A 26,648-nucleotide genomic window follows, 5' to 3' on the forward strand; every position below is an offset into this window, starting at 1 on the left:
TGAGATGCAGTGAGAACAACTTTATTATGGTAGGTGCTTTATTTTATAATAATAGAAAGCTAGCTACATTCAGATTTCCTAGGGTAATCTTTTCTTTAGGGGCCCTATTTCTTGCCCTGACCACTTAGATGCAAGAATAATAATTTCTTCTCTGATCAGATTTTCTCCAGTTTCTTTCACTCTTTTCTCACATATGAGAATACCTCTTGTTTTGATCAATAAACCCTGGAACAAACTGTCAAAACTGATCAAGCCACTGAGTAACAAAGGATTGTTCTACATCAGGATTCTCCAGACTTTCATCATAGGACTGATTAGGTGCTGTCAAAGTTACTTCTTCATTTTCTCCACAGAATCCTTTAATTCGTGCACTCTTACTATCATGCTACTAACGTCTATAGATTTCAGAAAACCATAAGTCTTACCTCTAAAGTTGTCTGCATTTTCTTTTAATGTTTAGCTCAATCTGTCTTTGCTTTTGAGAGAGAAAAATTAGCTCCACAGGTTCTCTCTTGACAAAGAAATGAATCCTTAATGAATTCTTCACATTTATAGTCTCAGACAAGGCTTTCAGACCTCATAAAGACCTTTTGTTTCTATAGCTTTGTTCAGACACTCGTTTACTCAACTCTCATCAATAAACTTTTATTCTTTAAAATTAACAGTAATTATCTCATTCAGACTTCAGTTTTCCACTTTGAAGCGCTCTAAATTTCTTTTTTCAATCACCCCAAGTCCCTTTCATACAACCGTCCTACTCAATGTCCAATGCCTAGCCAGTTCTCTTAGAATTTGTTTCTAATTGTTATGGTGTGAGCCTGTCTTGCTATTCAGCTTGAGTCTTTCCCTCCCTCCTAGCATAAGCTTCAGTGCCTGCTCCTATTATTTTTCTACACCTGCAAACTCACACTTTGCCCCTCTTCATAACAGGCAACAGTTCCCACAATTCACCATTAGCATGAGGGCCTGGCACTCACCAGCATGCTCATCCCATCTTCAGCCTAAGCCCCCCTTTTGCTCAGCACTGTTGCTATTCCTGCACATCCACAACCTGAACTCAGGTTTGTGGCCTGTGGCCAAAAAGTAGCACCCTTGATCTGCCTGAGCCCCCTTTATGATTACGTACACCCACATTGGGGTTGCATGCTATGAAAATTAGGTACACGTTATAGAATAGAGCAGTGTTTTTCAACCTTTTTTGGGCAAAGGCACACTTGTTTCATGAAAAAAATCACGAGGCACACCACCATTAGAAAATGTTAAAAAATTTAACTCTGTGCCTATATTGACTATATATAAAGTAATTCTCTTGAATAGGAATCAAATAAACACAAAGAAAGTATTTTATAATTACTTTATTATGAAATATTAAGTAAACAGAATAGTGAAAAATTATAAAATACTTTATTCAGTGCGAAACCTGGGCCTGTTTGGCTGAACACAAAGCTGATATTCTGGCTGGAATCGAAGAAAGACACACACGTAGCTCTTCGTCAACAGCTCTCAGTCTCTCTCTGTATTTGGTTTTTATAGCATACAAAAATAGACAAATATACCCTCCATCCTTTTTATTAAACCACAATAGCAGTTTTTAGCGCAGGGAGCTGCGCTGAATGCCCAGCGCTGCTCATGACGCTCATAGGCTCCCTGCGCTAAAAACCACTATTGCGGTTTAGTAAAAGGTGACCATATTGTAAAATATAGACAGCAGATATAAATTCAGAACTGTGCATAGTAAGTGAAGGGAAGTTTTCATCTCTGGGAATTTACCCAGTTAACTATTAAGTTATTTGGGCAAATTCCTTTGAAAACTGTGGTAATACTGCCTCCACTTTGCTAAATTTAAAATAAAATCATTTTTCCTACTTGTCTGGTGATTTCTGGTTGCACTTTCTTCTTCTGACTGTGCATCCAATCTTTCTTCCCTTCTATCAGCCTGTATGCTTTCTCTCCTCCACACCTCATTCCCTCCCCCAACTTTTTCTTCCTCTCTCCCTGACCTTTCTTTCTTTTTTTCTGTTTCTCTTCTTTCCTTCTGTTTCCCTGCCTGCCCCCTTTCTTTCTTTCTCCCTGCCGTTCCCCAAGCCACTTCCACTGCCGCTGCCATCGGGGAACAGGACCCACCAATGGATAACAGGCCTCAAAGCCGACGCCGACGCATGCTCTCCCTGACGTCAGTTCTGCAATCGGAGAGGAAGTTCCGCCCAGCCAGGCAGCGATTGGCTGGCCCGAACTTCCTCTCCGACTGCAGAATTGACGTCAGGGAGAAGAAGACTTATCGGCTCGATAGATTAGGTGATCCTGGGTGATCCTGGGTGATCCTGGGTGAGTCCTGGGTGATCGACTCACTTTGCCTTGGCGAGCTACTGGCGCCCCTGCCTCGGGCCCCCTGTCAGCTCCGGGCCCCTGAATGCAGGACTGGTAGTACTGCCCTGATGGCGACCCTGCGGCACACCAGGCAACATCTCGCGGCACACTAGTGTGCCATTCAGCGTGGCTCTCCGTGCTAGAAACTGCTATCGCAGTTTCGTAAAAGAAGGGGTAAGTGTTTGGTAACACAAATTATTCATTGATATCATCAATTTAGCCAATTACTTGAGCACCTAACTTTGGGTGACCTATACAGAATCCTGCCCATAGGGGGAAAAACAGGACCCATTACATAGTTTCAAAATACTTTGCAATTGTGACCTTTGAAAATACATTAGTATAATTTTTTTTGTTAGTTAACTCATAATTTGTGTGCAAAGTGTCCTCCTTCAACCTTGATAAGGTTGCCACTGGGCTCTGTGCCACTGGGCTCTGTGAATTCTGGGGTTTCGTTAATGAACAGCTCAACTGATTTGTAAGCTTGATGCGCTGGAGATCCATCCTGTTGAAAAATAAAGTACTTAGAAATGTCTCAAATTTCAGGCAGAAGTTTCTGCTGCAGTAGGACGTTTTATGGTTATTTGGAAAAATGTTGGCGTCCCTGTTTTTTTCCCAAACACTGTGTAAATAAATTTGTGCCTTTATGAAATAGCCTAACTAAAAGCTCCAACACAAAGGTGTACCTGCTTTAAGGCAGGAGTAAGTTTCTGTTTATACAAATGTGCCAGAAGAAATTAGTGCATTTGTGTATATCTTGTAAAATAGATGCTTAAGTGCTAATCAGGTCCTTGCTCCATTTTTAGTTCACAGGAAGCCCTGTGTATGTCTTACTTAAACATAGATGCTACTCCCTCACCTGGCACCTGATGTTAGATGCTGAGTGCTTGCATAAGTTATAGTATACTAGCACTTTACGTATAGGACTGAATTTTACAGTTCAGCAACAGATGTATTAATCCCCCTAAGCAGATCATGTTAATCGAAATGCTCTAAAGACTTGGTTGAGCGTCAGGAGAGATGAGATTTTGCTAGCGCTGGAATAAAGACGAGCCTATAAGCTAGCTCCCCTCTTCTATTAAACCGTGCTAGTGTTTTTTAGCACAGAGAGCCGTGCTGAATGGCCCCGTGATGCTCCCGACGCTCATAGGAACTCATTGAGCGTCGGGAGCAGCACAGGCCATTTAGCGTGGCTCTCTGTGCTAAATACCGCTAGTGTGGTTTTGTAAAAGAGGGGGTAAGTGTTGCTTTACAATATCTATACATACTTCTTGGAAGAGAGTAGAGTCGGTGCAACGGATGGCCACCAGGATGATCTCGGGGCTCAAGGATCTATCGTACGAGGAAAGGCTGAAAAATTTGTGGCTGTACTCACTCGAGGAACGTAGGGAGAGAGGAGACATGATCGAGACGTTTAAGTATATTACCGGCCGTATCGAGATGGAAGAAGAGATTCTCTTTCTCAAAGGACCTTCAGCCACAAGAGGGCATCCGCTCAAACTCAGGGGCGGGAAATTTCATGGTGACACCAGGAAATATTTCTTCACCAAGAGAGTGGTTGATCCTTGGAACGAGCTCCCGGTGCAGGTGATCGAGGCAAACAGAGTGCAAGAATTTAAGAGCAAATGGGATGCCCAGTGGGATCCCTTAGAGGGTTAAGCAAAGGGAACCTGTCACCAGGAGTGGGATCCCTAGGATAGTAGACTTGGGGGTGGGTCAGTAGAGTGGGCAGACCTGATGGGCTATGGCCCTTATCTGCCGTCATCGTCTATGTTTCTGTGTTTCTATATTTTTGGATTGGTTAGAGACATTGCAACATTTAGGCATTTGAATTTAGTAAATGATGTTTGCTTAAGTTTGATTTATTTGATTACTGAAGGTGGGGGGAGGATAGATGATTACACAGATGAGCCACAAGAATAACTGTATATTATAAGAGATCCTTTGATCTGATATACTTTAATGTATGATGTTCCCCCCTCAGAAGATTTAAATGACTAATGTTAACATTTATTACTTTTGATGATAAGGTTGTTGCTTTTACCCTTTGTATTTTTAAAAAAAATATATTTATTCAAGATAAAGTCTAAGTACAATAACAAACAAACAATAAAATAAAGTCAGTACAGTTGCAAGATACATGAGCCATACTGTAAGTAAGCAGTTATCCATTTTCCATTTCTCCCCGTACCCTCCCCCATCCTAGACTAATAACAAAGCCCAACTATAGCTACCCCCGAACCAGCAAACGGATTTACAAATTCAATAAGCGACTATGGGCTTTAGGCATGAGGGACTTCCAAAAGGGTTCCCAGAAGAATTGAAGTTTCTTTCCACCAGGAGTGTCAATATTGGAATTCGCTTGCCGTTCTATCTGAAGCAATTGGATCATGGCTGCCCTCCAGTGGTTTACAGAGGGAGGTATAGCATCTAACCAGTGAATTAATATAACTTTTTTACCTAGCAAGACAGATCTGTGCAAAAATTGTCTGAAGCTCTTTGGCACCGGTGCCACCACTGGACAAGAGGAGCACAATAGCTGTGGAGTCATAATGCAGCGGGCTTTCCAAAGAGTAGAAATATGTATACCTTCTCCAAAAGGTATGAATTGCTGTACAGGAATAAAACATATGACCAAGTGAAGTTCCATCCTGATTACATTTGGGACATTGAGAATCCGGCCGCAGCCGCATTTGGTGAGCACGTTTGGGAGATACATGAAGTCTTATTAGCATTTTAAAACTCGGTTCCCAATAAGGAATTGATAATTTCAAAGCAGACATAGTCTTCAAATATCTACAAAGAGTCTCCTTGGAAACCACAATCTCTTTCTTGTGACCACTTCTGACGCAGATGAGAATAGTCATAATCTAGGGCTATCTCCTACAAGAATTTATGATGAAACCTCAAAGGGATGCTCTGCTTCGCATATATACATAAAGCCTCTCCGAGAGTTTCCGGCGAGTCTAAAGTTAAGGTAAGGACATAATGATGCAACTGCCAATAAGAGAAGAGGTCTGCAGCACCAAAAGGAAATTCTAATCGTAAATCCTCAAAGGGTTTAAGTGTACCATCATCCTTAAGGATTTGGTAAAGTTAAATTAAATTCTTATCAGTCCAGTGCTGACACATACTGGATTGCATACCAGGCACAAAGTTAGGGTTTCCTGTAATAATTTTAACTCCTGGCGTAACCATTTCCATGCACAACGAAGTGGGAAGTAAACAGGATATGCTTGCAAGGCCGAGCACATGAACCATAATGGGTCATGCAACAAAGCACTAAAGGGATCGAAACCAATCATTTGTAGACGAAGCTGACAAGCCACTGCAAAAACTCGTATATTTAAAAGCCCCAACCCACCTTTATCATGAGGAGAGGCGGCAACCTTGTAAGACAACCGTGGCTTTTTGCCATTCCACAAATATTTATTAATCACACGCACAAGCTGCATATGTGTAGACACTGAGATGGTTAAGGGCAATATTTGGAACAAATAAAGTCAGTAGGGCAATAAAATCATATTATACAGGGAGATCTTACCAAGTAAAGAAAATAGGCCCCTATTTCTAGACAAACTGCTAATTCCTCAAAGTTCTCCCCGTATCTTACGATCTACGGACCAAAAACTCCTTTTCATCCCCTCCCTAAAAGAATCCTATTATACAAGAAAGACTAATTTTGCCATAACAGCACCTACGCTATGGAACTCTCTCCCTCAATTTCTTCGGGATGAAATTCATTTAACTAAATTCAAAACTAATCTTAAAACTTTCCTATTCCAAGATGCCTTTAATAAATCTTAATCTTTTCTAACCACTTATATACTCATCCTTGTCCCAAAAGTTCTCTTTTATTCCTGCGCATATCTCTTATACCAAGCACCCTCGTCCTTTATGTCCTATCCCTTCCCTCTATCTCATTTCCTCTTATATTATGTAACTTTTCCCTTCCTTCCCATTTTTTCCTCACAGTCATGTTTGTCTGTATATGTCTAATATGTTTTCGCTAATTTTTCCAACACACCAATAACTAGTTCTTACTCTACCATTTAAAAAATTTTTTTTTTTATTGTTAACCGGTCAGATATTTGTTTTATGATCGGGATATCAAAAACCAATAAACTTGAAACTTGAAACTAGACAGTTTGCGGGACATGACATGTAGTCATTCAGTAACATTCAGTCCCCTCCCTGAAAATCATTGGTACGAGAAGAGCTGATATATTCTCCGTGACGGGTCCCCAATGGTGGAACGCCATTCCACAATACATCCGTAATGAAAAAGATGTCTTAACATTTAAAAAACTTTTAAAATCCTACTTATTTAAAGATGCCTTCAATATTTAAATGCAGAGTTAGATTCTTAAAATGCTGTGGTTTACTCCCCATATCCTTTTGTTTTTTCCTTTTTCTATCCCAATTGAAAATTGTAACTTTTATCCTTTCCTTCCCAACCTCATGTTTGTTTTTGATACAAGAGTATTGTTAAATGTGTGTCTCTTTTATTTAACTGTATTTTCGATTTGTACATCGCTTAGTGATTTTAATAGGCGATGAATCAAATTTTATTAATAAACTTGATAAACTTGATAATGTAACTGAGATAAATCACATGGTATCCAGACACCCAAGTATTTGATAGCATCAGTTGACCAAGTAAAAGGAAACTGTCCATGCCAATGAGTAGGAATTGCAAGGTCTAACGGAAGAGCCACAGACTTTTGTTTGTTAAGTTGATGTCCAGAGTAAAATGTAAATTCATCTAAGACCCTATCATAGCGGATAATGAAGGTTCCACCTTGGTCAAAACCAGCAAAACATCTTCTGCAAAGGCCAAGACATTCACCTCCTGACCGCCTAGGATAACCCCCACGACATCAGGATTTACCAGCAACGTACGCAGTAGGGGGTTCCAAATAGAGCACAAAACGTAATGGTGACAAAGGCCAACCCTGACGCGTACCTCGTCGTCTTGGAAAGGCAAGAGTAACCACCCCGTTAGCAATCACCGCTCACCTTTTTGTATCTTTATTGTGCGTGGGTGATTTTATTATACATTGCCCCTTTTTTTGGTTCTATGATACTGCTTGCAATTTATAGCGCTTTTTATAGAATTTAGGGGATAATGTGCACCTAAATGCATAAGTGCTAGTCACTATTCTGTAACTTACGTGCCCAAGTCACTTTGGTCCAGATTCTATAAATGGTGCCTGAAGATAGGCGCCTAACCTACCCCCACTTTTACTAAGCCACGGTAGAGGTTTCTACTGTGGCCTGGAGTGCTAAATGCTCTGACACTGCTCCAACGCTCATAGAATTCCTATGAGCATCAGAACTGCCTTCCCCCATTGCTACTACACTCCAAACCAGCAGACTTCAACACATGCCCTCACCCCACCCCCACCGGCCAGCAGTTAACATTCTATCCCTCCCTACCTCCCAATCAAGAGTAACTCTCCCCCTCCCCCCCAGGCCTACTGTGATTTCCTAGTAGCATGTTGGGGCACGTTGGGGCAGGAGTGATTCCCACTCGCTCTTGCCCATTCTTTCTCTGCAATAAAAATGGCTGCTGAGATTTCCAGCGGCAGTCTTGCGAGACTCAGGTACTCATGCATTTCTCCCTGTTTGTCCCAGCAGGCTCACAATCTATCTAATGTACCTGGGACAATGGGGGGGGAGGGGGGGGTTTAAGTGATTTGCCTAGGGTCACAAGGAGCAGAGTGGATTTGAACCCACAACCTCAGGGTGCTGAGGCTGTAGCTTTAACCACTGCACCACTCTGGAAATCAAAATGTAGTAAAAGTGAGCCAAGTATACAACAATCAAGCCATTGTGACATCACTAATGAGGCTGGCTCATAGGCACTGGTGAAATGAGGCATTATGATGTCACAATACTAGCTTTGGTTACCAGAGACAGAAACTTTTCACACTATTTATTTATTCAGTTTTCTATACCGTTTTCCCAAAGGAGCTCAGAACAGTTTACATGAATTTATTCAGATACTCAAGCATTTTTCCCTATCTGTCCCAGTGGGCTCACAATCTATCTAATGTACCTTGGGCAATGGGTGGATTAAGTGACTTGCCCAGGGTCACAAGGAGTAGCGTGGGTTTAAACCCACAACCTCAGGATGCTGAGGCTGTAGCTTTAATCACTACACCACACTCTCCCCTTTTAATGGCATCTTGGTGCCCCAATGCTGGCCTAGGACTCGTGCTCAGCATACGAGACTGGAGCATCTAAAATGAGATGCCAAGTTACAAAATTGCCTGCAATATTTTCTGTATGTTTGCTTTAAATGTGTGAATGTGCCACAGCAATTTTATATCAACTTAAAGCCAAAAAAATCGGCAAAAACTTATTTAAGTGTGGTGTATCCAGTCAAATCTTTATAAATGTAGAAATAATACTTGTCTGGATAATAATAAACTTTTTCCTTGCTTTCAAAAAGACGTCTTTTTGAAAGCAAGGAAAAAGTTTATTATTATCCAGACAAGTATTATTTCTACAGCAATTTTATAGGCACAATATTGTCAATGTCCCAGATATTCTTTATACTTATTTTAAAGATCCTATTTAGGGCCTCAGATTTACTATTAGGTGCCACACATTTCTGGGGTCACCAATCAACTTTTGGCTATGGCTTCCTCACTAGCCCCACTATACTTTTTTTAATGTTTCCATATATAAAGTGCTCAGTGCTATATTAATAACTTAATCCATTTTTTCTTAGTTTTTTTCTTAGCATAAAGCCTTGTAAGAACTTTATAACTTATCTCAAATCTTTTCTTTTAGTAACATCGGGAAGGGACCTGTCATTCGACATGTTTCACCCTCAGGCTGTTTCAAGAAAAGTCCCCTAAAAAACATAAAAGAATAAATAAGGGCATTAAGCCTCAAGACAGAATTATATATATATCCATTCTATCATCATAATTAGGAGCAACGCGGTTTAAGAGATTATTTTAGTAAACCCTTATCCTTTTTGGAATTTACACGTACCATCCCGATCTGCATAGCATTTCTGAAGAAAAGATGGCCGCGGCGTTTTTTTTGTTTCAGTTAAGTACCTCCCCCCTCAAGACGTCAGCTGTACTGGCAGCCAATCGGGTCTCATACCAGAGACATCCATTCGATTTTTTGGTTCAGCCCACCTGGTTCCACTGTGTTTAAGGTGTATATCCATTTTTGTTCAAGAAAGTTTAAACGTTGTCTATAGTTCTCTCCCTCCCACCCTTCACTTATATGTTCTATTACTCGCCAGCGTAACTCTCTTATCGTATGAGCACGAGAAGCCCAATGCTGTGTAAGTGGGGCTTCCTTTACATCATTAAGGATCCTAGATTTATGTTCATTTAGCCTGAACCATAGCCGCGGCCATCTTTTCTTCAGAAATGCTATGCAGATCGGGATGGTACGTGTAAATTCCAAAAAGGGTAAGGGTTTACTAAAATAATCTCTTAAACCGCATTGCTCCTAATTATGATGATAGAATGGATATATATATAATTCTGTCTTGAGGCTTAATGCCCTTATTTATTCTTTTATGTTTTTTAGGGGACTTTTCTTGAAACAGCCTGAGGGCGAAACATGTCGAATGACAGGTCCCTTCCCGATGTTACTAACAGAAAAGATTTGAGATACGTTATAAAGTTCTTACAAGGCTTTATGCTAAGAAAAAACTAAGAAAAAATGAATTAAGTTATTAATATAGCACTGAGCACTTTATATATAAAAACATTAAAAAAAAGTATAGTGGGGCTAGTGAGGAAGCCATAGCCAAAAGTTGATTGGTGACCCCAGAAATGTGTGGCACCTAATGGTAAATCTGAGGCCCTAAATAGGATCTTTAAAATAAGTCTAAAAAATATCTGGGACATTGAAAATATTGTGGCTATTATACTTGTCAATGTCTTACTTGCCTATGACTATAATTGATACTGTTACAGCAATTTAAAAGCACATGCTTGACCATGAAATACATTGTTTTGAAATTCGAGTAGTGGCTTTCAACACCTAAATACCAGATATGCAGCATTTTCTTTCTGCTTTCAGATCAGAGTTGTGTGGTAACATTTCCTTTTGTTATGGCAATTCTGGCTTTGCAGACTGCCTGATGTTTCAGATGATGTTTCTCATGGCGGCCTGGCATTTGCATAGCCCTGCCAGTGCTCTGTCTAGAACACAGGCATCTCATAGCTTATCATCCTTTAAGGGACACAGGTGACATCAGGTTTTCTTTTGCTTCCTTTTCCTTCTGTTGCTGGATTAGATAGGTCTGTAAACGGCATACAGGGAGAGGAATAGGCCTGAAATAAAACCATGAGCCAGTTAAATAGGAAAGCCTGAATTAAGCATGTATAATCATCACATTGGACTAGTTCCCTGATCTCCTCTCTTGCCTGAATATGTTGGTGTTACCAACATTTGCTTATAGCAGTGTTCTTCAATGCAAGGCCTGGGAGCCAGTGGCAGCCTTTGGAGACCTCTGGGGTGGGCCTCAGCATCATTCTGGCTTTTTTTCCTGCTATTTGCCTCTCTTATCAAGCTCATGACTTAAAGGGGAAGGTGGATGGGAGGAAAAGCCTCATGCTTGAAGGCGGGGGTAGATTTTGTTGATGTCCACTGGTCAGCAGTGTGGCAGACTTCCATGGGAAGATATGTGGCAGCTCTTCTTCGGCTTATTTGGATCCAAAGTGCCCCAACTTAAAAAAATTAGTGAAGACCACTGGCTTATAGCATCACTCTGGGATGTAGCAGCTTGAACATAGAAATAAATAGCGATATCAAGGGAGAAAACAGTTTGGTTCAGTATTCAAGACCAACAGAAGGGAAACCTACAGTTATTAGGGATTGTTTAAGAACATAAGAATTGCTATACTGGGACAGACTGGAGGTCCATCAAGCTTAGTATCCTCTTTCCAACAGTGACCAACCCAGGTTCCAAGTACCTAGAATGATCCCAAGTAGTAAAACAGATTTTTTGCTGCTTATCCTATCTGCACAAGCCTCGAATAGTTATTATATATTGAACTTATTTTATTAAAGTACTAGTCTTTAAGCCCGTTACATTAATGGGTGCTAGAATATATGTCTGCCTTTCTTTCTGTCTCTCTCCCTACCCCTGTCTTTTTCTTTCTGTGTCTCTCCGTCCTGCTGTCTTTCTTTCTGTCTGTCTCACTCCGTGGCCCCCTTTGTCTGTCTGTCTTTCTGTCTCCCTCCCTGCCCCTGTGTCTTTCTTCCTTTCTTTCTGTCTCCCTCCCTACTTCCCTTTGCAGCAGCCACAGCATTCCCTCCCCCTCCATTTCCCTGTGTAGCAGCATTTTTCCCTCTCCCCCACTTCCCTGTGCAGAAGCCGAAGCAGCATTCGTTCCCCCTCCATTTCCTTGCTCAGCAGCATTTTTTTCCTTCCCCCCAACTTCCCTGTGTAGCAGCCGCAGCATTTCCTCCCCCTCCATTTCCCTGTGCAGCAGCATTTTTTTCCCTCCCCCCACTTCCCTGGCAGCAGCCACAGCATTCCCTCCCCCTTTATTTCCCTGGGCAGTAGCAGGATTTCTCCATCCCCCCTACTCTTCCCGCGATCTGGCCAGCTCCCCTGCCGGAGTTATTTTTAAGTTTAAAGGTGCCGCGGCGGCTCCTCTAATGATCCCCGCCTGCATTGGAAGTCTTCTCTGACGCAGGTGCGGCTCGTGAAAGGAGCCGCCGTGGCACCTGTAAACTGAAAAATAACTCCGGCAAGGGAGCTGGCCAACTGGCAGTTCAATGAGAGCCATAGCTTCAAAACGGAGCCCTCATCTTTGTAAAGCCTTGGGATTTTTGAAGCTTCGGTCTGGCCTGCTCCCTGCGTGCCTTGCCGTAGTGTATTTTTTAGTTGAAAGACACGGCGGCGGCTCCTCTCGTGATCCCCACCTGTGTCAGAAGTCCGACGCAGGCGGGGATCGTGAGAGGAGCCACCGCCGCTTCTTTCAACTTAAAAATACACTACGGCAAGACGAGCAGGGAGCAGGCCAGACCGAACAACAACATGGAAAATAGAACCCTATGCGCGCATGCGCACTCCTACCTGCCAGAGACCTACAGCTCATGGAAAACGGAACATGCAGGTAACAGTGTGCATGCGCGATTAGGGTTTTATTATAGTAGATAAAAAGAAACAATATTCTGTACAACTGTCATTTTATAAACACAATAATACAGAGCAAAGATAAATAAATAAACAAAACCCCTGTCTTCCCTCCCCTTCACAAATATCCCCTCCACTATCGAGAAAACTGAATAAGCCAAATTACTACAGAAATGCTAAACAGAAAAATTATGCTAAAAGTACCGTAGTCACACATGGCAGGACTAGTGTTAGGGGAGTGCAACTAGGGCAACTGCCCCCTGGTCAGAGAGAGTTCTAAGCCATCTGGAAGCTAAAGAAGCATGACCTGGGATTTGCAGTCCCCAGTTATGTCAAACATCAGCTCTAGCAGGATACATATTTCAAATCTGATATATTCTAATCACAAAATAGAAAATAACATTATTTTTTCTACCTTTTGTTATCTCATTTTATTCTTCAAATCATGTTGGTCTCAGGCACTGGTCTCTGTTTTCTTTTGTCTTCTCTTAACTCACTTGCCAGGGTCTCCTGACCTTTTGACATTTCTTGTTTCTCCATGCTCAGCATACATCTTCTCTCTGTGTATGTATTGTTCCCCATGTTCAGCATCTCCTTTTTCTATGTATCCTATATGTCCCTTTCTAGTATTTCCCCTGTGCCCATCTCCCTGCCTTCATCATCTCACCATTCTATGATCCTCTCCTCCTGTATTCAGTATCACTCCTCTTTATCCCTATGCCTCCCCTCCCCTCCCCCCCGTTCAGCATCTTTCTTTTAAAGGAGGGACATGGCTGGAAGAAGGTCCCGGAGCAGTTCTGTATGCGATGTTGCCTGCCTCTTCATCCACAAAGCTTCTGAGAGGCTGGTAAGCCCACCCCGGGAGACGTAAAGGGGCTGACCCAAGCGAGTCGCAGGTGGGGTTTTTTATTATTTTTTTTGCTGGTTTTGACCCGTGACAGGAGTGAGAGAGGGTGTGAGGGAAGGGGGGCTGTTGGACCCGCGATAGGGAGAAAGGGAGTGGGGCTGCTAGACTCGTGGGGGGGGGGGGGGGAGGGGAGATTGCTGGAACCACGATCGTAAGGGGGCTGCTGGCCGGGGGTGGGAAGGGAGGTGATTCATGGCACATCCTTCACTGTGGGGATAAGGCCATTGACTGCTCCGCAGGGCGATGAAAAGCTTTGTTCCCGTACCCATGACGAACGGCCAATATTTCCCCCCATTCCTGCGGGTTAGCCATGGTTAGCTGAGGGAAACAGTTCCCGTGTCATTCTCTACCCCCTAGTTCTAGTATTTTTGGAAAGAATGAAGAAACAATTCACATCTACCCTTTCCACTCCACTCAGTATTTTATAGACCTCTAGCATATCACCCCTGAGCCGTCTCTTCTCCAAGTTTGATGCTACCGATGTGGTGGGTGCCTCAGCTCAGCAATGTTATTTATTTATTAGCATTTATTAACCACATTTATGAAGAAATCCACCCAAGGTGGTGTTCAGCAGTTTAACAAAAAACTTACAAGTTTGTGAACAGCATAACAATAGTAAAATAAGAACATAAGAATTGCCAGTGGTCCATCATGCCCAGCAGTCCGCTCCCGCGGCAGCCCCCAGGGTCAAAGACCAGTGCCCTATCAGAGTCCTATCTGCGTACGTTCTGGTTCAGCAGGAACTTGTCTAACTTTGTCTTGAATCCCTTGAGGGTGTTTTCCCCTATGACAGACTCCGGAAGAGCGTTTCAGTTTTCTACCACTCTCTGGCTGAAGAACTTCCTTATGTTCATATGGAATCTATCCCCTTTCAACTTTAGAGAGTGCCCTACCTTAGAGAGGGTGAACAACCTGTCCTTATCTACTAAGTCTATCCCCTTCAGTACCTTGAATGGTTGATCATGTCCCCTCTCAATCTCCTCGAGGGAGAAGAGGCCCAGTTTCTCTAATCTTTCGTTCCAAACCCCTAACCATCAAATATAAGCATGAATACAATCACTGATGACAAATTGCATCCTAATAATAGATAACATGATACACCTCCGAATTCTATGTATGATGCTATGAGGCGCACGCATCCAATCTGCGCGTGCAACTTAATTGGATAACAAACAACTTAGCGCTAATAATTGTGTTCTTAACAAGCAATTATCAGCACCAATTGGATTTAATTTACATTTATGCTGTCTATTTAGGCATGAGATCCACACCTCAATTTTACATGCAGTGCCAAAAAGGAGGTGCAGAAATGGGAGGGTCATGGGGAATTCTTCACAAATGCACATACAGTCAAACCTTGGTTTGCGAGTAACCCGGTTTGTGAGTATTTTGCAAGACGAGCAAAACATTCTTGCATAACTTGTCTCGCAAACTGAGTGTTGACTTGATTTGGGAGCATCCCCCCTGAAAACCGACATCGCTCCCCCCCTTTCGCAAAGGAGATCTCCGAGAATCTTGGCGAGAGGGAGAATTAGAAGGCCTTGAGCATGCGCAGATGTATGCTCAAGGCCCGGCAGAGGCAGGAAGTTCTTCAAGCGGCACCGGCACATCCTGTGGGCTGCGTGCCGGTGCCAGACAGAGGGGGTAAGTTTCAAGTTGTTCGGGTGGGGGGTGCCGGTTCGCTTGGGGGGGGGGGTCTTTGCGAGCGGGCCTTGGGGGGGGGATGGGAACGTATCAAGCGAGTTTCCATTATTTCCTATGGGGAAACTCACTTTGATATATGAGTATTTTGGTTTACAAGCATGCTTCTGGCACGAATTATGCTCGTAAACCAAGGTTCCACTGTAATTATAGAATAAGGGTCATCCATGCTTATCTTTAGGTGCAAAAATTTGCACTGTGTTTTCATTGCTGCAGATGGCCATGCCTGAAGTTAGGTGCGGCTCCTGGGCTATGCTATAAACTGTGCCTAACTTCAGGCGGTATGCTAAAAACTTTGTCTAATTTTAGGTGTCAGAAATACAGTGGTACCTTGGTTTGCGAGCATAATTCGTTCCAGAAGCTTGCTCGTAATCCAAAGTACTTGTATATCAAAGCACATGTCCCCATAGGCCATAATGGCAATGCTGACAATTAGTTCCAGAACCCAAAAGGTGCCGAGGAAGTGGCGAGGGGTGGCCCAGGGGTGTGTACCTGTCGGGTGCCGGGTACTGCAGCGCTGTCTCCTTCGTCCGCCTCCTCCATCCGCCAGCTGCTGGAGAAACCCGCAGTGCCACTTCGGGGGGGATGGAGAACCCCGCAGTGCCGCTTTGGGGGGGGATGGAGAACCCTGCAGTGCCGCCAGCCACTGAAGAACCCCTAAGCCCACACAGCGCCACTTCAGGGGGATTCCTCTTCCGTCCGCCGGCCAGCCTTCATCGCCGGGTGTCTTCCGCATGTTGTAGAGCCTCTATCTGAGCCTACGCAGCCGAGTGCCGTTCCACCTGCACGTTGTGTATGATCACGCACAACGTCAATCATCGACGTTGTGCATGATCATACGGAATGTGCAGGTGGGACGGCACTCGGCTGCGTGGGCTTTCATAGGCTCTCCAACATGCGGAAGGCACCCGGCATGGAAGGCTGGCCGGCGGACGGAAGAGGAATTCCAGCTGTAAGTGCTCGTTTATCGGGGCAGTGCTCGGTTTGCGAGACGAAAGTTTGCTGAGTGTTTTGCTTGTCATGCAAAACACTCGCAAATCGCGTTACTCGCAAACCGAGGTTCCACTGTATACACTTTAAAACTGCACAGTATAACAATTACTGTATATTTAAAATTGAAGAGACATTGCCAAACATACAAAAAAGAAAGAAAAAAATGGAAAGGAAAATCCGTAGGCTTTTGGAGGTAGATGCATCCATTTTAGAAGGGATGCTCATTACCTGTATGTCTCTCTGTGGACTGTGGCGAAGTCCTGGTCTCCAATCAACTCGATAAAATCATGCTGGGGTTTACAGTTCTTTACCTTTTCTGCCTTTTTGGGCAGAAAGGTACTTTTTGTGGTGGTTTCATCCTCAAGTCTAGCCTGTGAAGTGCAGAAGTTATAGGCATTAAATGCACTGGGAAGCTTATTAAATCTTTTACTTTTAAACTGGTGAGAATTTGGAATGGACTTCCAGATTCTCTAAGACGGGTAGATCAATTATTTCAATTTCAAAAAAGTTTAAAAACCTGGTTGTTTTCACAATAGTTAATTTGATTTTAGCTGTCGTATAGTAATTTTAAGCAATTCGACATACTGTTTTCTAACTTTTTCCATCCATCTAATCTACCCAATTTCTGGTTTTATCCCACAGTTTTTACTTGTTATGTTTCATTTTTTTACGAACTGTAAACCGAGTCGAGCTCCTTAGGGAGTAGATTTGGTATATAAAATGAAGATTAGATTAGATTAGAGACATGATTCCAGAAACAAAGACAGGCTATGACAGGGCAAGTGTTGATGTAGTGTTCTTTTCAGGTTAGGTGTGTATGACACCTTTTCTGTCCCCTGTTCGGAGCTACACCTGAGCAAGAGGTTAAAAACAAAACGTACTTTTGAGGACCTCATTGGGACAACGATCATGTGTACTTTTTAACCACCGGCTTCGCACCAGTCTATAAATATAAAGTATGCATATACTTTTGCTCTGAAACCTTTTTGGGGACTAAGTCCATGTGGCTATATGCACCTGCTTTTTCCATGCTGTTGAAAGGGAGGAACACAACGTTTGGAAAATGTCAACTAAGAGAGCAATTCTGCTGACAATAATTTTGCCGATAATCAAAACATGTTTTTAGACCTATCCAGAGACTTTTTAGGCCTCTGTATCACATTGTGTGCCCAGAGCAGAAAGGGGCGTTTTCGGAGGAGTGGTTAGGGTGGGGATGTGGGTAGGATGTGAGCTGACCTAGACTTAGTCGTACTGCAGGGATAATCGAAAGTTTTACAAGGCTGCCTGGATGGAACTTATATGTTGTGACTTAGGCGATCTAAAAACAGGTCTTAGTGCCCAGAAGGTATCCAAAGAGACCAGATAACCACTGCAGGGACAAAGTACAGACCCCCACACACTCCTCCAGTGATCACTGACACCCTCTTCCTACCGCCATAAAAATCGGAATAAAAATGTACATACCTGCCTCCAGAACATCAGCATCTGGCTTAAGAAAGCCTAGTAGAGCTGCACACAGGTGTCTTAAATAGCCTGGGGGGTGAGCTAGTGAACCATAGAAAGGAGGACCCAAACCCATAAGCCACTATAACCACTGCATTCATGGTGGAACATGTGCACCCATCCAAAACCCCCCAAAGCCCTACTGTACTGCCATATAGGTGGCACCTGCAGCCATAAGGGCTATTGGGGTTGTAGACAGATGGGTATAGTAGGTTTTGGGGGTCTCACCATGACTTGCAAGGGAGTTGTGGTGAGATGCTTATGTGGCACCCTTTTTGTGAAGCTCACAGCAGTGCCCTGTAAGGTGCATCACTACTCTGTTGCCGTGTCTGGGTGGCCAGTCCATCACTTTGCTGGCCCCTCCCACATCCAAAAGGTCTTGTTCTAGGTGTTTCAGACTTGGACAAATTTTTGGACGAGAATGGGGTATAAAGATAGATGACTTAGCAGTCTGGACGATCAAATGGCGTTGAAGTAAACAATTTTTTTTTTTTTTTTTTAAATTTTGGATGTATCTTTCCAGAATGGACTTTAGACACTGCCAACTTTGAGTGACTAGAGTTCTAGGCCCAAAATGGACTTAAAACATTTTTAAAATTATTATTCCCCTCCACGTATGTTTACCCTGTAACCCGTTCTGAGCTCTTTGGGAACAACGGGATAGAAAATAAACAAATAAGTAAAAGATAAAATGAGCTCTTCTGTAAAGTCTGAGCTGGGGAACTTACAAGTGGTCGCAAGTACAGCCCATCATACTTATCACCATAGCGGATTCGGGGCTGCACTCCCCAGTCCTGGAAGAAAATCTTGTTGGCTGTGGTGCCATTAAACTTTGCTTTGAGGGACTTCAGCACTGTCTCGGGCCGCTTGACGGGTTCTACTGGCTGTCTGTGCTGGGTCAACAGTGGGTAAGAGAGCTGTAGAAAGAGATCAGGGAGATAAGAGGTACTTCGAAAATATGAATTACCAATCAAGAAAGATCAATTAACCTAAAACCAGTAGTAGGCTTGGAGTAGAGAGTTGCATGGGGACAGAAATCCCACCCATCCCTGCCCGTCCCCGTCAGGATCCTCTCCGTCCCCACCCGTCCCCGTCAGGATTCTCTCCGTCCCCACCCGTCTCCGTCAGGATCCTCTCTGTCCCCACCCATCCCCATCAGGATCCTCTCCATAACCCGTCCCCGCAAGGAATTACCTCAATCCCCGCCCGTCCCCATAAAAAGCAGCAATTACTTCTGATAGGATCATCAATTCCACAGTTTCTTTTGTGTTTGCGCTGCTGTTTTCCTTGTGGAATCTCTTTGGTGGAACCCTTTTTTTGTTTTCTTAATAAATGACTTTCCAGTGTCGAGTTAAATGATGACACATTCAGGTTTTGCTTCAGTGCTAAGGGCAACGTGTTCCATTTTGAAAGGCTGGCTGCAGAAAACATGCCAGTTCTGGTCATTTGTAAACACAGATGTTTTTAAATTTGGTACAGCAAGTGCATAAGCATTCGCTGAACGCAATGATCTTGAGTGCACATAATGTTGCAGTACATTATGCAAACAATACTAAGAGTCTTGATGTAACCTCAAATGGATAAATAGCAGCAATTTGAATTTAACCCTTTGTGCCCCTGGAAGCCAGAGCAACCATTGCAGTAGAGGAGTTAGGTACTTGTTCAGATTTGGAAAGTTTTTGTCTCACTAAACAGCAGAAGTAAAATAAATGATGATTCAATGTTGCAGGAATAATAATAATAATAATAATTTATTTCTTATATACCGCTGTACCGTGAAGTTCTAAGCGGTTTACAGTAGAAACAGAAGAAATGCAATAAGTAAGATTAATTAAGATGAAGAGAGAGTACTTAGAGTTCCCTGACTGTCCCAAAGGCTCACATTCTTGCTAAAGTACTTGAGAAAAATAAATTAGTAGAATAGCTGTGACGCAGTGGTTAAAGCTATAGCCTCAGCACCCTAGGGTTGTGGGTTCAAACCCACACTGCTCCTTGTGACCCTGGGCAAGTCACTTAATCCCCCCCCCCAATTGCCCCAGGTACATTAGACAGATTGTAAGCTCACTGGGACAGACAGGGAAAAATGCCTGAGTAGCTGAAAAAATTCATATAAACCACCAGACTCAAATACCAAATTTTAACCAGACCTTATGTATAGGTCACAACCTCCCCCATCCTCTTTTTTGGCTTAGCCATATTTGTAAAACATTCTTTATTACCCTCCTGATGTTGTTTTTTCCTTAAATGTATTTTTACTTTCCTTAAAGATTGTAGTTCACCCCTCTTCCCTTATGTATTGCTAATTACTTGTGTACATACTTGTACAAATACTTGTGTATGTTTACTTGTACAAATTGTTTTATATTATCTCCCAATTTTTTTTATTGTCATACGCATTGAAGTATTTGATATTTCGTGTACAACAAACTTTTAATAAACTTGAAACTTCTGAGCTCTCCTGGGACAACAGCATAGAAAATTAAATAAATAAATATGATTATTCATAACCCCCCCTTCCAAATTCACATGATTCACTATAAAATAAATCCCATTCACCTTTCCTGCTTACTCAGTATTGTCATTATTATAGATTAGAGACATTCTTTTTAACCTAGACAGATGAAATAAAATAAAATATTCTTCATAGAAAGGCTAATGAATGTAACAAATGTCAACTTCCAGGCCTAATCAGTCTATCCATTCGCGCCCCCCCCTCCCACACACACAGTTGTACCAACCTTTTCTATAATTATTGTAGTTCTTCCATTTATTCCCTCATATTTTTTGTGTGTTTTCCGTCCAAGGAATGCCATTTCATGTACTTATTCTGTAATTGATATAATTGTATTGTTTTTACCTGTATTTTAACTATACTTGTAATTCGCCTAGAAATTCATGGATAGGTGATTACTGTATATCAAATTTTAATAAAACTTGAAGCAAGTCAAAGAACAGCAGAGAAGTTCTGTACAGTGAGAAGGTTAAGTGAAAGCATAAGTCATGTATGTTCTGTGGCATTGCTTTAGGTAAGTAAAATGAATAGACTGATTAGGCCTGGAAGTTGTTATTGACCAGTGATCTGTCCTGTTTCTATAAAAGTAATCCTGGAACTCAAGATTAGTGCGTAAATAGTGAAATTCCAAAAAGCTGAAACAGAGAAATGTGAATATATTACAAATCTCACCAAGCATATTCTCAAAGATATTTTTTGATAGATTTAGAAGGAGACAGTCTTTAGACTGTCCACGTAGCTGCCATACGTTGAAGTAGAGAATGACACGGTGACAAAATTCATTACCGTCCCCGTCCCTGCGGATAACCGCGGGAAACCATCTTCATGTCATTCTTTAAGGAGAGAGGGAAGAATCAGAGTATGAATGGCCACAGCCACTGACCCACAAGCTTTGCTTTGAAGAATGCTGGTGTAGAAGGACTGAGGTTGAAATAGACACTAGAAAATGACATGGGGTTATCCGCGGGGATGGGGACGGTGATGAATTTTGTCACCATGTCATTCTCTACGTTGAAGCTAATTTGCAAGGGAAACTATGCCCTGCCATTCTCACTGTCTAGATCAGGGATGTCCAACCTGCATGTGGCCCCGTGAAGTATTTTGTGCGGCCCGGTCGAGGGCGATGCAGTGTTTTTCTCTGCTGCCTCTGGGTGTTTACCATCTTGTTGGCTCCCTCCTTTGTCTTGCTGCAGCGTTTGCACGTTTGTGCGACCCCAGAAACATTTTTTTTTCGGCCAATGTGGCCCAGGGAAGCCAAAAGGTTGGACACCCCTGGTCTAGATGTTACGTTTCATTTCAGATCAGCTCATTTTTTTCTGGAGATGGAACCACCTAAAATGGCTTCCATGTACTACCTATGGGAAAAGTGTTCCCTTTGCGTCCCCTCCCCTGAAGATCACTGTCAGACTTTGACAGCAAGAAAGGTAATGTGTCCACTCAGGACTCTGCCTGCTCACAAACTGAACTCTTCTGGGATGCTCTGTTCCAGGGAGGAGCCTTGGAAACGTAGGGCTTGTCTTGGATTACTTTTACCTTGGTCACTGTGTTGCCATCAAACATTTCTTCTTTCGCTCTCTCCATGGCTGTCAGTTCTTCTTTCAGTCTAATGAGCGCAGGCCGCTGATGTTTGGACACATCCCAGCCGTGGTATGTCTCTCGCTGTACAGTCTTAAAATCATTACTGTAAATAGAACACACATACAATAGACATGGTTCATTTCCAAGTGAAGTTGTGAGAGCCCCTATGTGCTCCTTCCCAGAGACGTAATTCTCTCTTTTGACTAGAGGGGTATTTACACGTGAATATCATGCTTCACCAGTACACACAAAGGCCCTGATTCTATAAAGTCTGTCATTGCATATTAGTGCCTGATTTAATTGAGCAATAGGCTTATCAGTGTCTAGGTTGGCGCTCAACACCTCACAGTCAGTTTTAAGTGGACTTAATTGAAAGTTAGGCGCCTAACTTGAAATACTCGAGTCTATAAACAGTAGGCGCCTAGCCCAAAGCACCTACACTAAAAGTGGGCACGGGTAGGGGTAGATCATGGGCGTGTCCTCGAGTTAGGCCCCTCTTTGTGAATCAGGTGCCGTTAGGCTCTGATATCGGCATCTAACTTTAGTCATAAATTGGACATGCCTAAATGTTAGGATGCTGAGCACCTCCTAAGCATGATTCTACCACTACTACTTATCATTTTGGACATACGCAGCGCTGTACATCAAAACACAGAAGAAAGGGTCCCTGTTCAAAAGAGCTTACAATCTATTCAAGGCAGACAAACTGGATATTTTTTTCTATAACCGCTCCTCAGTCCTGGAATAATCTCCCATTATATATAAGAGAGGAAAAGAATTTGGACAAATTCAAGACCAAACTTAAGAGTTTTCTCTTTAAAGATGCTTTTGGTGAATAAACACAATGCTTTTTTCTCTTTCTATCTAATCTTTCATTGTAAACCATATTTGTTTCCCCTCCTAATGTTTTTACCTTAAATATATTGAATTAAAAATTGATTGTAATCCCTTCATAATTTTCCCTTTATTTTGATATTGTATGTATAAGTCACTTAATTTAATTAATTTAAACTTTGTATAGGAATGTTTGTATCTGTCATTTTAATTTGATTAGATTTATGTCTGTGTGATTTATTACCCATATTTGGCTATTTTAGCAATTGTACATCGCCTAGAACTTGGAATAGGCGATTAATCAAATTATATAATAAACTTGGAAACTTGGATAAGAAGGTGCATCTATACACAGTGCTCAGGTGGGGGAATTACAGAGGGAATGATAAGCCCAATATTGGTACTTAGCAGGTGGGTTAGCATTTGGAACTGAAAGCAGCTTCAAAGAAGTAGACTTTGAGTCTGGTATTAGAATGCTGCCAGAGACGGAGCCTGACAGAGCTTTGGGGTTGATATCCCCAGCAGAGCGCAAAGGAGGGAGCAAGATTCAATAATAGGTGCCTAGGTTTTGCAGAACTGGTGCCTATATCAGCACCTAACTTTAGGCAGACTTTATAAAATCAGGGCCAAAGTAACTTGGAATAAATATATTGAACATAATCCAGGTTATAAAAATGAGTAATGTATTACAATTAAAAAAAAACCCAAACCTAACAGCTTAATACAAAATAAGAGAAAAAAGTTTACCACGCTTTCCCCTATATTCCCATTCTCCATCCAGGACAGTTTCTTCTGCTTCAAAACAGCTTAAAAAGCTAGGATCCTGATATTCAAACTGATTTAGCTGGGCAGGAGGGCCTCCTGCCTGATGAATTCACATGTGCCCTGCCTATCACTGAATATTGGCACTAATAGCCCCTGCACTGTCCAGTTAGTGCCAGGGCAGGCCATGGGAGGAGCCAGAATTTAACCAGTTAATGACAATATTCAAACTGCTAACTGTTTAAGTAAATGGCTAAATTTAGGACAGCAAAAAAGGTGGCCTAACTGTTCAATTAACATTCAGATAGTGACCTGAGGGATTCCTGGTGCTCCCTCCTTCCCACCCTTTGAAGACAATAAGCCTCCATTACCTTACCCTTATAGACTTCCAGGCCTATCATTTCTAGGCTGGTGGTCTAGGGGGCCTATGGGCAGGAGTGATGCCCACTTGCTCCTGCTTGTTGTGGCTCCAGCCTCAAAAAGGCCACATGACCTGTAGCAGCAGTCTCACTAGTACTAAGGGGGTCTCAGGAAACCAGGGGTTCAGAGGTGTAGTCTGATGTGTTGTCATGAGCTGCCCAGATTGGGATGCTTAAATTATTGCAAAATTGGACATCACTAATTGTTAAACTCAACAAAAAATATTCCCATTTGAACACTCCAAGTTCCATTGGGCATTCCATTCTTTCTCAGATGACTACAAATCACTTTGTAAAAGAACTGTTCAGATGATGTATTCTCGACTATGCTCACTTGAAACTGCTGTTCACAGCCAGGTTATCCAAAGGAGGGTAGATAGGACGCACCCGTGTAGGTAAAGATTGGTAGACAGGGAAATCTCTTTGATACTTGGTCACAGTCTCCATATGAGGTCGTTTGGTAGCTACTCTTTCTGATAGGTGGGTTTTGGGTAGCACCTGGCTTTGGAGGGGCAGAGGCTGATAGGCGCTTTGATGAGTGGTGGTCATTGTGTGGCTACCTGTAAAAGAGAATTATTAAACTCTGGGTCACTTTTATGATGCATACAAGGGAAGATATCTCCAAGCCACTGCATGGCAAGTTAGACCTATAGATATCTTTTCTGATAATGAAAGGGCCGATATTCAGGTAGGAAAGGTTCCTTCCCAGTTATCGCCTGCTGACTGAGTGATCTTTGGATATTCAGCAGCACATAACCAGATAGAGCTGCTGAACATTCAGGGAGACCACTATCTGACTAGTGCGAGGGGCGAGGTCAGGGTGAACCCATAAGTTATCCATGTACTGCTTATGTTCAGGGCTGGTGCCCTGTCTGGTCAAGTAGGATGGCAGAAAGCTGTCTTATCTCACTCTGCCAGTTAGCTGGGAATTGGCACTAAATATCAGTTGACATCCAGATTATTTCTGGTGGCAAAGCAAGATCCGAAGACTAGGCCTAGCATTGAATATCTGGGTCAAATTCTGTCCAAAGTGGTCAGTGCCTTAAAAATCACCAACTGCAATTGGCTGAATACCAGGCCTGAAAACTACAGGTCACATGGGGTAGATTCAGTAAATAGTGCCCCGAGATAGATGCCGGGATTATGTGAATTCTATATTAGCTTAAGTCATTTACATCTATGCCTGCCAAAAGCCTATATAAATGCTCATGCTTAACAAATGTCAATTAGGCGGGAAATGGAAGTATTCTATAACTATGTGTATAATTGCTGGGAACACCCATGATCCACCCTTGCACCATGTGTGCGAGAGAAGTTAGGCACTAAATATACAGACTAGGGGCGTAGGTTAGTTATGCGTGCAATTGAGAATCTCTTCACAAAGGTGGTTAATAAATCCAAATAAATAAAATAATCATTGGCAATTAGTGCTTGTTGACTACAATAAGGGACAATTTAGTGCCAATGATCCAGTTATGTTATGTGCAAAACTGAACCAATTCTACAACTGGGCACTTAACTCTAGACACCATTTATAGAATTTTTTTTTGGGGGGAGGGGGATGCTTTGGAATGAGAGCTATGAAGTTAGTCTTAGACTAAAGCCTTGTTTGGTAGAAACATAGAAACATAGAAAGATGACGGCAGATAAGGGCTACAGCCCATCAAGTCTGCCCACACCATTGACCCACCCTTATAAGTCTACTGGTCCCCTTAACTCTACTGACCTTGCCCACAGGCCTCTGAAATGGTTCCTGGAGGTAAGTTTTAGCACGTGCTAAAGGAGAAGCTGCATTAATAGTTTCCCCATGCCGCATAGTTCAGACGAGTCTGGCGATTCAAGCAGGGACCATGTATATTAAAAGTGAGCAGGGGAAGGTCCTGGTAGACGGCACTATCACACCAGAGTAAGTTACCTCAAAAGTTACTGTACCAGTTGCCTAGTGATGTTTATTATGTGCCCACACTAGCCATGCCCCCCCCACATGGATTATACAGGCCAACAACAAAAAAATTTCTTGGTGCCTTGAATTTTTGACCTGTTCCTGGGGTTATTTGGGGCACCGATTCAGAAAATTGCATTGGATAGACTGCATCAGCTCTAGTTTCTTAGACATGGTTGTGGGTTAGTAGATATGCTTTTGGGATATTAGAGCCAAACATGAACATTGGGCAAGAACAAATTGGCCTCTGAGGGAATATATGGTAGTTGGAGGAGAAAAATGTAATCAATGAACCTTTGGTAGCACAAAAGAGAATCATATAAAGCTAGGCCTGATGAAACAATTTGTAAAGGCTTTGAATAAAAACGGTTCATGCACTGAATACATGGAGGGGCATAATCGAAAGTGTGCCTAAGCCTGAGGTTAGACGTTTTGTGCAAGATGTCCACAAACCCAGTAGGAAAAATGTCCATTTTCAAAGCTGCCAAACATCTATTATTTTTAAAAATGAGCTAGGTATAAGTTTTGGTCCTTAGGACGTCTACTTTTTTTGCCCATTTTCAAAAATAAAAACGTCCACGTGAAAAACATACAAAAGCAAGTTTTGTAGACGTACCCACCAACTACCTTGTCTGATCACAGCAGAAGGAATCCCCATCAGCTGAGCCAGGTGTCAAGATCAGCTAAGCCGTGGAGCACTGCACCCCTCCCCCTGACATCCCGCTGATATTCCCGGACCTTCCCCGACATCCCCTGACATCTCTGTACCCCTGCCACATCCCACCAACATTCCTAGCCCCCCTCCCGCATCCTCGGACTCCCTCCATACGTTTGGATGAGAAAACGGCAGGAGGAAAGCCCATGCTGAAAATGCCACATGCTGCAAATTATGGGGCTTCCCCTTTCTACTTCATCTTGGGATGTAGTGGGAGGGACTGAAGGCTCTTATTGGCTCAAAATGGCAATTTTGAGCCAATCAGGGTGATGTGAGGGAAGGTCTG

General features: G+C 42.6%; 1 protein-coding gene across 3 annotated transcripts in view; it reads right to left on the reverse strand.

The window, feature by feature from the left end:
* Positions 1-10,235: 10,235 nt before the first annotated feature.
* LOC117347893 (stabilizer of axonemal microtubules 1-like) overlaps positions 10,236-26,648 on the reverse strand; it is a 32,107-nt gene continuing 15,694 nt past the window's right edge. For 2 of the 3 annotated variants that reach the window (XM_033919383.1, XM_033919382.1), the window contains exons 6-10: positions 24,040-24,265; positions 21,646-21,793; positions 18,329-18,517; positions 16,326-16,468; positions 10,236-10,682 (exon numbers count right to left, since the gene is read on the reverse strand). In XM_033919383.1, the coding sequence (XP_033775274.1) occupies positions 10,577-10,682; positions 16,326-16,468; positions 18,329-18,517; positions 21,646-21,793; positions 24,040-24,265 (812 nt within the window). In that variant the 3' untranslated portion in view covers positions 10,236-10,576. The remainder of the gene's footprint in view (positions 10,683-16,325; positions 16,469-18,328; positions 18,518-21,645; positions 21,794-24,039; positions 24,266-26,648) is intronic. The other variant, XM_033919384.1, reaches the window with a different exon arrangement.

This window comes from Geotrypetes seraphini, chromosome 13 (assembly GCF_902459505.1).
Source record: "Geotrypetes seraphini chromosome 13, aGeoSer1.1, whole genome shotgun sequence".
In the NCBI taxonomy this organism is placed as follows: Eukaryota; Metazoa; Chordata; class Amphibia; order Gymnophiona; family Dermophiidae; genus Geotrypetes; species Geotrypetes seraphini.